The sequence below is a fragment of the Octopus bimaculoides genome, chromosome 11 (genome assembly GCF_001194135.2).
Source record: "Octopus bimaculoides isolate UCB-OBI-ISO-001 chromosome 11, ASM119413v2, whole genome shotgun sequence".
In the NCBI taxonomy this organism is placed as follows: Eukaryota; Metazoa; Mollusca; class Cephalopoda; order Octopoda; family Octopodidae; genus Octopus; species Octopus bimaculoides.
The window spans coordinates 33,086,026-33,100,835 of NC_068991.1; the positions used below are offsets into that span (position 1 = coordinate 33,086,026).

The 14,810-nt window shown below is 37.2% G+C and overlaps 1 protein-coding gene across 1 annotated transcript in view; it reads right to left on the bottom strand.

Annotated features, from left to right (window-relative positions):
• The window catches only part of LOC106871767 (vacuolar protein sorting-associated protein 54), a 434,878-nt gene extending 420,074 nt beyond the window's left edge, over window positions 1-14,804 (bottom strand). The window contains exon 1 of the mRNA XM_052971965.1: window positions 14,239-14,804. Within this exon, the coding sequence (XP_052827925.1) occupies window positions 14,239-14,518 (280 nt within the window). The 5' untranslated portion in view covers window positions 14,519-14,804. The remainder of the gene's footprint in view (window positions 1-14,238) is intronic.
• Window positions 14,805-14,810: the final 6 nt, after the last annotated feature.

Here is a 14,810-nt window from a genome sequence, read left to right on the forward strand (position 1 = left end):
CATCTTTATATCTTCTCCATAACCTGACATTGCTTTCATCAACATCAAATTTTCTTTCAGCGGCCCTATTACCATACTCTTCAGCATATGATATAACTTCAAGCTTAAACATAGCTGAATAAGATCTATGAGGCATTTTATGGGCATGTAATGTATAAAATGTTTTATTGAAGATTAATGTACAGGTTTAAATCCCGCTTATAAAAAACCCTAGTAAAGACCCACAGTAGTTCAAACATTTAATACCGGTATTTAATTACATATTTATTGTTTGCCATGGTAACTATGCAAACTGCCAATACAAACAGCAGGATGAACTATTTAGCGCAATTTGTGCGTAATTAAGCCAGCAGCACCTAGTCGAACAAACACTTCCGCGCATGCGTAATACAATAATGGTAATGTTCTTAACTGTTATATGGGAATGTAAATATATTTGAAAATTGTTTTTTATTACATGTTCTGAATACTTTTATATTAATAAATGTTGCTTACTGCAAGTTATGGATGATTCTTTTATGACTTCATTGAAGGCTTAGCTTAAGGTATTTTCATGCCCGACATCACAAAATGCGTCTGAATAAACGTTGCCGGACAGCAAATAGAGACTCGGACATTACTTAGAAAATATTTTTCATTTTTAACCTTGTATATAGTACGCACTAGGGATTTTGACCTTTAAATTTGGGGAAAAAAATGCGGATTATACTCGAGGATTTATGGTAGCTATATTTGTAATGTCATATCTTTGAAACTGAGGTGATAATCAGCTTCAAATTACACAAATTAATAGTGACCATGATATAGTAGTTGCCTAATTTTTTTCAGGTTCTTGGAAACAAAACTTTTTTCTTTTTTGGCAATATTTTAAATATTTATTATTTATAATTTTTTTCTTCCAAAATTGCTTATGAGACAAGAACACTACATACATTGGAGAGACATCTAAGAATATTGCAGAGAGAATACATGTACACTTGAGACAAAATGGTGACAAAAAACAGTCCTCCATACTCTACCACACACACACACAAAAAGAGATGGAAACACATGACCATACACACTCCACACAGATGCATGCAAACAAAGACACATATGGAGACACACATGCACACATAACAGACACACGTACATAGTCACACAAACCCATATACATAGATACACTTAAACACAAGGAGACAGAGGTACACACACATTCATACAAATATACAAACATATGAATATGCTGAATACATACACACATCCATCCATACATATGTACATATATATATATATATATATATATATATACACACACACACACATACATATGTACACACATGTATACATACATATATGCATAAACACACACATATACATATATACATACGTACACAAGCACACATGCATGCTGATGCAAACATGTGCACAAATAGACAAAAGGAATGTAGCTCTAATAATGGACCGATTCAACATCCATTGACAAGGTTGCAAAAGCAGCAAAAATTTCGGAAGAAAAAAGAAATATATAAATGATAAACAAGTGGAAATCGAACTGGTGAGTGTGAGGCATTAAGACAATATGACTCTCCCCAGACACAACAAAATTTACTTCAACACACAAATTCATATAAAGAATCTTGCAAACCAGCTACAAAAACAAAGTAGAATAAGCTCTAGCCAAGCTAGCAAGACACTGTGTTCTACTGTCTAAAAATTAAGATAGCTACCCGACAGCTCCACTTCATTAAAGCATGCATCTCCTCCAGACTATATACAAAATCTGTTAATTTGGTTGTCAATTGGCTAGGACTCACAGAACACCAAGCAAGAAAACTAAAATGCATGATATTACTAAACATCAAAAAGAAAATATACATAGAAATCAACCAGTACCAGAAATGAAAGCGGACCCTACTGCATGAACTGAAAAACACCACAACACCACATGAAAGAGACAGATTCATGACACTCATATAACAAAAATACACTGAGTGAACCATGCCTGTAACAAACACTTTAACAAACTCAAGAGGATGAAACAGCAACAATCTCAGCATGGTAAGAATCAACGCAGATACCCAAACAATACTGACAGGATCGTCATGTCAGAATGTGAACTATCAGAGAACTTTAATGCCAGGGCGCCGAAAAACAATACCACCACCACCACTACCACTAGCAACAACAATTCCACCCCTGGGATATACAGCACAGTACAGCTATTGTAGTTATGGATGAATGCATGCCTTAGAGTTACCACTGAAATTCACTACAGAAAAAAGATCAGAAAAATTGTCTGTCTGAGATTGAAAAACAACATTCTTAAAAATAAAATGGAGATTAGGACAATACAACAACACAAACATACAAAACCAAAGCAACAATAATAGAAATGTTAATGACAACAATAGTGATAACAACAACAATGATAACCATTAACAACACAAACATATAAATCCAAAATGACAACAACTTTAGCAATGATAATGGAAAAAAGGCATTGGTGGGGCAATGCATACCCTGCATGCAGATAACTTCTTCGCAAATTATAGTGTGGCTTACAATGCATTGTTTACCCATGCTTTTTAAATTAAACTGAATTAATTTTTTTTTTTTTTAAGTATCACCATTATAGTTATTTATACTCCAGTGAAATTAAGAAATCAACTTGTAAATAAACAAAACCCTCGAATCCATCAGTGTATACACACGCACACACACAGTTGCATATCTATGTATGTAGTTATGTATGCACACCATGATCTATACACATGTAGATGAGGGTTGACTCATATGAAAAGGAAAGTGAAGAAGATAATATGACCACTTGCTTATCGGGAAATTTTTAAGTTCAATTTTATTTTTTTTTAAAGTATCACCATTTATACTCCGGTGAAATTAAGAAATCATGTCATAAATAAATGAAACCCTCGAATCCATCACTGTACACACACACACATGTACACACACACAGTCGCATATGTATTTATGTATGCACACATGTTTATGCGCATAAGTACACTATGATCTATACACACGCAGATATGGGTCAATTCATATGAAAAAGTAAGTGAACAAAATAATATGACCACTTGCTTATCAGGAAATTTGTAAGTTTGGTTTTTTGGTTCATTTTGAGCCACTCACCAGATGAGTATTTCTCTCAAATGTGGTGAAAATGCATTCAGCCATTTTTCAGTAATTCTGCAAACACACAAACAGACAAAGACAAGTGATTACAATACCCTGCTTTCACTTACATGCGCAGGGTAATCACCACAACAATGACAATAACAACAATGATAACCACAATACCCCACACACAAACAACAATACCAACCACAACATTACCCATACCGCCACCAGCACCACCTTCAACACCCACAACAACAACAGTAATAACAACATCAACAATGAACACAACAGCAGCAGCAACAACGCCAGCAAGAGTAACAACAACTACAACAATAGTAACACAGGTAGCACCCTAGAATTTGTCTTCTATAACCCCAACAACAAATCATACAACATGACGAGGATCTACCCAACAGACTTACCCCTCAATAAAAGGGTATGTATCCCGCTACAGACTGACAGTGAGACAGAGACAAAAATTTCTTTAGCTAGAAATAGACTCTGACACATCTTAGACTGATATAACAAAACCACTAAAAAACATGAAAGGGAGACCCACCAACTCAGTTCAACAGTCGCCAAAGGCTTACAAAAACTGAAACAGCAAATTAAGAACAGGGAATTAGTGTGCCTCCCTACAGACAAGTCTGGCAGATTGTAATAGACAGTCCACAGAACTATATCCAGACCATGCAACAACGCATCAGTAGCATGAGAGAGGTTGCACCACAGGATCATGAAAGAGTGGAAAAACTTCTCAATGCACACATGGGAATATGGTGCAACATACTCCAATCCAGGAAATAGACTGCACAAAATTTCCAAGCATTCAACAACAATGTTCGTATGCTGTACAGGTTACGAAAGGACCATAAACCCCATGTAAACCCTGTTATGAGATCACCAACCAGCCCAGTTTGTAGAGTGAATATCTCCAGCTAATATAGGCTATCCTACTTCCTTTCACTGAAATGTCCCCAGATGTCTGTGTGAGCATGGAGGGCCTCCTCCATAGAATCAGTAGTTGCAACTGAAGTTATACCAACAGTTCGAAAAAGAAAGCAGTGAACTTAGGCTTTTATTTGCTTACAATTCAACCAGCTCTGAGTGTTTTATGAAACTTTTGAAACACTCGTCTTCATAACCGACAAAAGGGGATGGTAAGGGACAATAAATGCATCTGTACAGTATTTTTAGTTTTTGTCTCCTGTTTATGATATACACACTTTAATTTATACTTGTTCAGTAAGATACAAATATACACTATTAATATCCAGCACAAGTCCAAACACTTAAAGAAAAGAGTCTACATATTTAAACAAATAAACCAATATATTCACCTGATTAATATTGAATTCACTCATTTTTACTTTCCATTTAATATTCTGATAACACTTTATTATAATTTAAATGCACAAAGTTAGAAGAAACAGGTCCAAATTCTCGCTATTTTAGGTAATCAAACAGCTATAAAATACATCGGAAAGCCTTTCTACAATCTATATAATTACATAAAATCACAACAGTAACCACTGCAATGACCTCGCAGGTTGTGTAATGAGTAGTATGGATGTGGTTTCACTCTACTCATCTACAGACATATATTTTGCTGTGAAAAATGCATTGAGATTATCTGTGAGAGTGAAGTAGAGTTTCGCAAAGTCAAAACAAGGGAACTGGGCCTCCTCCTTACACTAAGCTATAAATAACCGTAACTACCTAGACAACCATGACCTAAGTAGATTCTGCCCCACCAGGTCAGAGAGAGGAAGACCACCCACAATTGTTTTGGCAGTGAAGAAAAGCACCAGAGTACTGGAGTGACTGGACCATACCCCCACCCAGGACTCTGAGAACAACAATCAGGTAAAAAGAATGATTGCACATGCTATAAGAGCTAGCATAAGAACCACCTTGAAGAACCACATATTGAAGTTTGACAGGAAACTATACATGCAAGTTCAATGTGCAGTCATTGGTGTTGGTGTGGCTGGCCTCTTCATGACCTGGTGGGACAGAAAACATAAACAATCCCTAGCTGAACAATCCACAACTGTATTGCTTTCCTGTAGGTATGTAAATAACATCAAGATTCAAGTTAGGACAAACCCTAGTAAATGCAGTGTAGAAACCGAGAGAAGCATAATGGAGAGGATCCAGCACATAGCTAACTCCATCCACGAAAGTATCAAGGTAACTATACATTACCCCGACTAGGCACCCTAACAAGAGACTCCCTGTCCTTGAAACTGAACTTTGGTTAGAAACTGTAAACAACAGAGTAAAGCTCCACAAAACCCACAGCTTCTATATATGTTGCCCACAAGAACTCAGCTTTGTCACACAATATTCATTTTCAAATCAACATACTGATAGCAGACTTAGGATAATGAATAATGTGGCCCCTTCCTATGTGAACCCTATGAAACAAGGAAACATGTACAGAACTTCATGCACTGCATGCAATTCTCTGGATATGACCAGAAAGATGGAACTCGTGTATACAGAGGAGCTAGAAAGAGGTTAGCATTATATGTAATGAAGCCAATGGTACTCACCATAGATACAGAAGTAAAGACTGGAATATTATACAGAGAGTTTGTGACAAAGCAGAGTGAACACATGGTACAGGGTTGACAAATATCAAGGAGTGATGTTTGTAGTGGCCACACCCCATGGGGAACTAGCCTGTAGATTTAGGAAAACTCTGAAGGAGACCAAACTCAGCATTAAGATCGCTGAAAAGGCAAGGAGCTCCATGAGATTGCATGTAGGATGTACCCCTTCAAAAATACCACATGCATTAATGAGAACTGTGTGGTAAGATTAGCCCTGGCATTAACTGTAGAACTAGAAATACAGTCTATAGCAGTGGTTCCCAAACTTTTTAGAGACGCGACCCACTATTTACGACACCAGTTTATGGTGACCCACTTAACTCTACTGGGTAAAAACATTAATGAAAGAAACAAATTTATTTCAGATTACATTTTCACTGAGGCCTGTAAGAAGGATGAGCCTGTTTCTTGCTACGCTCAATAATAGATTTAAAAAAGCCTACTGCTTGATAAAACAACCAGTCTGGTATTTAAAACATGAGTCTTGAACTATCTCAATAGACAACAGTTAATCAAAGCTAATGCGTAATTTTATAACTTTTTGTGACCCACTAGGATTCCATTCGCGACCCACTGATGGGTCGCGACTCATAGTTTGGGAACCACTGGTCTATAGCATAAGGTGCATAGATGGTGCTTGTAAAGACAAGAACACAGCATACGTAGAAGAAACATCTAGAAGTATTACAGAGAGTATAAATGTACACTTGAGTCAACATGATAACAAAAAACAGTCCTCCATAATCTAGCAACATACCAAAGACCAACATCGAGGCACACTAGACCAACTTGACATTCACATTTTATCCAAGCACCCAAAGGACCCATCACTCACACAAATATAAGAGTACGTCCTCATAAATGAAACGTCTCCCGCACTAGAACACTGTGATACACTAATACCCACAGACTATACATACATAGGTACATTTGCTAGTAGGCTGTTATGTAGGCAAATATATATATATATATATATATATATATATATATATATATATATATATATATATATATATATATACATACACATAGGTAGGTAAACAGATAGATACATAGGTAAGTAGATAGATAGGTACATAGGCAATACGGACAGACAAGCACACACACAAACACAAAAGATGGAAACATGACCATATATACACACTCCACACACTCATACACACAAAGACACATATGAAGACACATCCATACATAACAGATGCACATACAGTCACACAAATGCATATACATTTACACTCAAACATGCACACACAGAGACAGAGGTGTACACACACACACACACACACACACACACACATACACACAAATATTAAGAAGTAATAGGATGTAAAAGAAATTAACCATGAAAGTTAATTTATAATTAGAGCTAATTTAGCAAAGACCAAAGTACTGGTAAATAGGAAAACAGAAAATTACAAATCCCTTCAGGGTGATGGCCCTGCTCAATATATAGAAAACATGTAGGTAGAAACACCATACAGTGTACCCAATGCAAGTTATGGACACATAAGAGGTGCAGCAATATCGGAAGAAAATTAACAGTGACAATCCATGTGTGTGTGGCAGATGTGCAGGTACAATAAACATGAGGAATGTACAGAAAATAGACTTCATCAAATGCCCAAGGGGATATGTAAAAGTAATAGATAGCTTCTGTTACCTAGATGACCAAGTTAGCAGTGGAGAAGAATGCTCTGAGAGCATAGCTGCTAGAATAAGAACAGGCTGGGCAAAGTTCAGAGAGCTTCTACCACCAGAGTGAAGCCTGTGTGCAAATGCAGAGGACATGCAAAAGCTTGAAAGGAAAGAAGCTAGTATGCTTCGCTGGAAGTGCAAATGTCAGTGTGCACATACAACAGAGTGTACGTGTTTTCAGAGAAAAATTGGATATAAGTGGCATCAGATGTGAGCAAGAGAGAAGACAGTGCTAGTATGGTTACGTGATGCATATGAACGAGGACAGCTGCATAATTGTGGAAGGAACTTGTGGAAGAGGTAGAACCAAGAAGACATGGGACGATATGGTGAAATGTGACCTTCAGGTGGTGAAACGTGAGCCTCATGGAGGCAATGATAAGTGACCAAAACTTCTGGTGAATTGCTGTACTTGAGAAGACACATCAGTTAAGTGAAATCGTGGTCATGCTAGTGCCAGTGACATGTGAAAGGCATCAGTACCAGTGATGCATGAAAGGCACCCATACCAGTGGCATATAAAAGGCCTCAGTACACTCCGTGGAGTGGTTGGTATAAAGGAAGGACATTCAGCTGCAGAAACCAAGCCAAAACAGACCGGAGCCTGGTGCAACTCTCTAACCTACTATCTCCAGTTAAACCATCTAACCCATGCCAGCATGAAAAATGAACATTGAATGATGATGATGATGATAGTACTATACAAAAAAATCAAGAACATCTTTGGGTAAGGAATTAAAAATCTAATTCATAACCTAAAGCAACTTAATTCAATTAGAAACATAAGCTTTCTGTTCAAGAATAAAACATTGTTGAAATAAGTGAATGTAATATGGAAGAAATATTGAAACCATTGAATGGGGGCTGAATAAAAATTTCAAACTTAAAATTTACATGCAACATGTTCTTTACTTCTACTACACTAACTTTCATCAAAAGCTTTAAATTTGTTTAATTTTTTACCTCACCTACTCTCAGGCTACAACATCTAAAAAAACACAATTGAACAAATCTTGTTATAATGAACATTCAGGACAAAACTAAACCAAATCCATAGCAGTCAAAATTCCTTCTTACAAATAAATTAAATAAATAAACAAGAGTACTCAGAGAGCTCAAACCTCCACCAAGGCAGCACCAACATCCGCTCAACAATTAGCCGGAGATGATTTTTAAAATGAGAACATCTGAAATAAACGACTGCTCTCACAAGTGAGAAAACTAAAAATTAAGTAAAAAAAAACGGAAAAATAATCCAGAATTTTTGTCCAGTAGTGGATTGATCCCAAAATCTAATCAGTTCGTGCCAGTCGCAAGGCCCAAACATCCTTGAAAGTTTCATCCAAACACATCCAGCAGTTCTTGAGATATCTTGTCCATGGACAAACAAACACGACTGAAAACAATACTTCCACCTTCACTAAGGCAGAGGTAATAAATATGAAACAACAGACCTGTGATTTCAGACAAACAAATAACAATATTGGCATGGATAATGGAAATGTTTAATCGGTCATTTTAACAACGTATTAACATTCAGTACTAAATACAAAGTTTTCCGTTTTCATTTATTAGTATACTTTAATGACCAAACAGAAATCATTTAGACCATATTGTCCAATCCAAATAAATCAGTTCAATTTACATGTACTTAAAAATAAGCAAATTTCAATAGTCAGATCAATAATCTTTTTAATGAAATTAGAGGTTTTTCTTTTCTATTTTCCAACTGTGACCAGCCTAACTGCTACAAAAGTCAGTGACACTTCAAACAGGAATAATTTACAGAGATATCAAATTGCTGAGTAGGAAGATAGTTAGCCTAGATGAGATGCAGTTTCATGTAGTGCAAGGGGGAAGCACTACTGATGCTATTTTCCTAGAAAGACAAGTGCAGGAGAAGCATTTAGCAAAAAATAAACCTCTGTACTTGATTTTTGTTGACATGGAGAAAGCCTTTAATAGGATCCCTTTCTCCATCATCTGATATTCACTGAAGAAGCTAAGGATAGAGAAGTTGTTGATGAGAGTCATATAAGTTGTGTATAGGGATGCTGTCAGTAAAGTAAAAGTTGGCAATGAATATAGCAGTGAATTTGGTGTATAGGTAGGAGGAACAGTTCTCAGTACCCTCTTGTTTATCAGTCCTCCAAGCCATAACAGAGGAATTTAAAAATGGCTGTATTTGGGAGCTCTTCTATGCTGATTACCTTGTTCTTACAGTTCAATCACTACTAGAATTAGAGAAGCAATTTCAGATGTAGCAGCAAGGACTGGAATCAAAGGGCCTTAGAGTAAATCTAGCAAAGACCAAAGTACTAGTAAATAGGAAAGCAGACAAATTACTAATTCCTTCAGGGAGATGGCCCTGCTCAATACATAAAAAAGGTGTAGGTAGAAATTACATACAGTGTACCCAGTGCAAGCTACAGACACATAAGAGGTGCAGTGGTACAGTGGTAAGACAGGAAGGTTAACAAAGAAAGTAATCTTTGCGTGTGGCAGGTGTGCAGTTACAAGAATGTACAGGAATGTACACTAAGAATGTACAGAAAATAGATTTTTCTCAAATGTCCAAGGGAGAGAATCTTTGGGGGAGTAGATAGCTTCTGTTATCTAGGCAACCAAGTTACTGGTGGAGGAGGATGCTCTAAAAGTGTAGTTGCTAGAATAAGAACCAGCTTGGCAAAACTCAGTGAGTTATTATCTTTATTGGAGTAAAAGGCAGACTGCATGATGGCTGTGCACAGACAGCTATGCTACATGGCAGCAAAATATAGATTGCGATTACACAGGACATGTAATGGCTTGAAAGAAATGAAGCCAGCATACTCTGCTGGATATGCAATGTCTGTGTGCATGCATGATAAAATGTAAATATTTTAAGAGAAAAATTGGGTATAAGAGGTATCAGATGTAGTGTGCAAGAGAGGAAACTGTGCTGGTATGGCCATGTGATGCATATGAATGAGGACAGCTACATAAAGGAGTGCTGGAGAGGGAACCTGTGGAAGAGGTAAACCAGAAAGACAGGAGACAAAGTGGTGAGAAATGATCTTCAAATGTTGAACCTCACAGAGGAAATGACAAGGGACCAAGACATCTGGCAATTTGCTGTGCTTGAGAAAACACATCAAGCTAAGTAAAGACATGGCCATACATACAGACATGTTCTTTACAGCAATGCCCTCCCCCACACACAATCTTTCCCGTGTCAAAACTCTCACAATCCATCTTCCCCCACCCATTATCGCCACCCAGTGCAGTCTTCCACTCTCTCTCATGTGCTGACCCACACACTCCATACCCTCACATATTTACCATAGCACCCTGCCAGCCACTCCAATTTTGCTCACCATCATTTGCTACAGCCACCATCTCTAAACATAACCCTCTTACAAGGCATACCCTCACTATCCCCTCTGTACACTTAAATTCACCTCCACTTTACTTTGCCGATGTGTCACGATGCATCTCCAACACCATCTATTTCTCTCTCTCTATATATATTTTTCTCTCTAACTCTATCTTTCCTTCCTCTCCTTTCTTTTTCTACTGGAGTAGTCAAGTATCTCCTATATAGTAAGACACTTATCTTTATTTCTCTACATCAATTTAACCTCTCAATTGGCACAAAGCCACCTCCCTCAGTACCACTCCCTCTCCTAGCCAAGAGATTTTTGTTTTTTAAGTTATTTGATGATCCCACTGGTGCTGGTGCCACATAAAAAGCACCCAGTACACTCTGTAAAGTGGTTGGTTTTAGGAAGGGAATCAAGCGGTAGAAACCATGCCAAAGCAGACAACAGAGCCAGGTGCAGTTCTCATTCATGCCAGCTCCTGTCAAACCATCCAACCCATACCCGCATGGAAGATGGACATTAGATGATGATTTTTCATATTAGTAATAATGAATGTGTTCCATCCTTGACCACCCCTTCAAATTTAATACATGATAAAACTATCTAATATGCATTATAATAGTATGATATAATTTAAAATAATAAATACAATTTAAAATAATAAATTACTGAGAGTGTTATAGCTCAATTGATTAGAAATAGAATTAAACTAGATGAGAGGCAGTTTGGTTTTGTACCCAGGAAGAATACCACAGATGCCATCTTCCTAGTGAGACAGCTGCAGGAAAACAACTTGGCCAAAAGTAAGCCATTGTGCTTAGCCTTCATCAACCTGGAGAAAGCTTTCGAGAGTTCCCCACTCTGTTATATGGTGGTCTCTAAGGAAGTTGGGAGTAGAGGAGTGGTTTGTTAGAGCTAGCATTCAGGTAGGAGTTCACCAGGGCTTAGTTCTCAGCCCCCACTTATTCATTATAGCCCTCCAGACCATAACAGAGGAATTCAAAACTGGGCGCCCGTGGGAAAAACTATATGCTGATGACCTTGTTCTTATTGCAAAATCTTCAGCAGAATTGGAGAAGAAATTCCAGGTATGAAAACAAAACCTGAAATCAAAGGACCTTAAAGTTAACCTAGCTAAGACAAAAGTGGTTGTTAGTAAGAAAGAAGATAAAGCTTTCTTTCCATCAGGTAAATGGCCTTGCTCCATATGTAGGGAAGGAGTTGGAAGAAATTCCATTCGCTGCACCCAGTGTAAACTATAGACACATAAGAGGTGTATTGGTATCACAGGTAGATCAACAAATAAAGTAGTCCTTGTATGTAAAAGATGTGCAGGAACAATAAGCACTTAGAGCACACAGGAATTAGATTCTCTCAAATAGCCAGGAGGTTCTCTTGAGGTTGTAGGTAGTTTCTGTTACCTAGGCGACCAAATTAGCAATGGTGGAGGATGCTCTGAAAGTATTGTTCCTAGAATAAGAATTGGGTGGAGGAAGTTCAGAGAGCTATTACCTCTGTTGGCAACAAAAGGACTCTCTCTCAGAGTGAAAAGTCTCGTGATGAAGTTCTTGAGAAGACCTGCCCACATCAGCAAAACTGAGCTCTAGAAGCACTGTGTGTCACACCCACACTTAACAAGAAATTTTTTCACACACTCTACCACAACAAACCAAACTACATCTCTTCTATAAACTACATCTCTTCTCCTCCTCACATTTCCGCTTCATGTACTATGATTACCTCCCATTCCCCAATCCTGTCCTCTTAGCCCTGTGCCACTGTATCATTGCTCTGTGCATTCTACACGCATGTCCTGTCTCACTCTACTTTTCCCTCACTCTACCCCTACAAACCAATCCACATCGCTTTCTCATATTCCCTCCCTCATACACTATGCCTAGCTCTCACCCCACAATCATGTCCTCACACCCTTGTTCCTCTGTATCATTGCTATCCAGTAGCCTCTCCAACTCTATATATACCCAGGTCTTTCACTACCTACTTGCACTCATTAATCATAATATCCTGCCACTTATATTATGGCATTTGAACCTCAAGGATACACACTAGCATTTGCCACCATCTCTCTCTCTCTCTTCCTTTACTCAACTATCTCATTTATATTCTGATCCCTGTTCTTTGTGAATATGCCCAGCATTTTGCCACCATCTTTATCCGGCTGTCTCCCACTCTCTCTCTCTCTCTTTCTCCTGCACTTCCCTCAGGTTGGGCAACTGTGTATTTTCTTTGCAGTAGCACACCTGTTTCTGTCTTCATTCCTGATCTTTCTTTCTTTCTCTGGCTGGGTAACCTCGTACTTTCTCTACTGCAAGACACCTGTATTTGTCTCACTATAACCTTTTTATCATCACCTCTTCCAATGCCTATCCTCCTCTTAAAAGTTTTTTCTTTATTTTATGTGTTGCAAGTACTTGGTGACCCGGTCAGTGCAGATGCCACTTCAAAGCACCCAATCCACACTGTAAAGTGGTTGGTGTTCAGAGGGGCACCCAGCAGTAAAAACCTTGCCAAAACTGACCTCACCTGTGCTTGTGCCATGTAAAAAGCACAAAGTCCACTCTGCTGAATGGTTGATGTTAAGAAGGGCATCCAGTTGTAAAAATCTTGCCAAAACAGTCACAGAAGTCTGGTGCAGGCCTCAGCCTGGCCAACTCTTATGGTACCATCCCACCCATGCTAACATGGAAGATGGACGTTAAACAATGATGATGATGATGTATTTTATGAAGAATCACAAAAGAGACTTCTGTTCCCATTTATAAAACTACATAGAATAGTACAATTCAAAAAGATACATTAGAACCAATGGTAGTGAACTACCAAATACTTGGAAAATGTCAGATGAATAGACTGTATATGATTTTTTTCTTTATTTATATTGTTCTCTAATTGATTTTTTTCATATCATTGTCTTATTAATTTTCTTTTATATTGTCTCGAAGTTAGAATTTGAATTTGAGATGGAATGATTGGTATGATTACAATCGGAACCTCTGATTCCATAAAATAGATAGGTTGGTCACAATTGGGGAACTAGAAAGAAAAGAAAATCTCTCAGTATTCCATAAAAAAAAAAAATACAAGATAGTCACATCTGGAACACTTTCATTCTCACAAATGTTCACAGATAGAAAATTGAAAACAAAAGGGGAAAAACTCTGATTCCGTTAAGGAAAGTGAAACAGTTATGTTTGGAACACTTTTCTTCTAACATTTCATAAATTAATACTGATTCTTTACAGACAAGACCACTGAAATTTGCATATTTTTTGTTCATGGGAAAAGAACAAAATGTCTTTTGATTTTTCGGCAATCTCATTATAACAAACTTTTCATTACAACAAAAAATTATTTATTTTTTTTAATATCTCATGAATTTCATTGTAACAAAATTTCACCTGTAATACAGTACATAACACACATACCTGATCCAGCATAGACATGGTCCCGGACAACATGATCTTCATAATCTTTGTCACTTACACCTTCTAGGGGTAAGGAAGGGCACACCTCATTTACACCATATCGACAAACGTAAGATCCACCTTCTTTGGAACAATGAAAACTCCGCAGGTGATAACAGAACTCCTTTGGAGACTTGAAATGTCCAGTTTTTTTGCAGACAACACAAACTTTCCATTGACTTGGAATCCCTGAATTACTTTGACTTGTCCATGGTTGAGAATTCAATGTAGATGATGCCATGTCATGTCAGAGCAAATCATGCAGACCTATTATTATTATTATTATTATTATTATTATTATTATTATTATTATTATTATTCTGTCTCTGTGTGTGTATACATATACATATATATATATATATATATATATATATATATACATATATCACACTCACACACTTATGTATATATATGCATATTTATGTATGTGTAGGGAAATGTGAATGAATATAAATTAAATTTTATAAATCAATAGTTTTCATTTCTCACTTAAATGCAGACAAGATTTCTTGAATGATTATGTTTTTCCATTT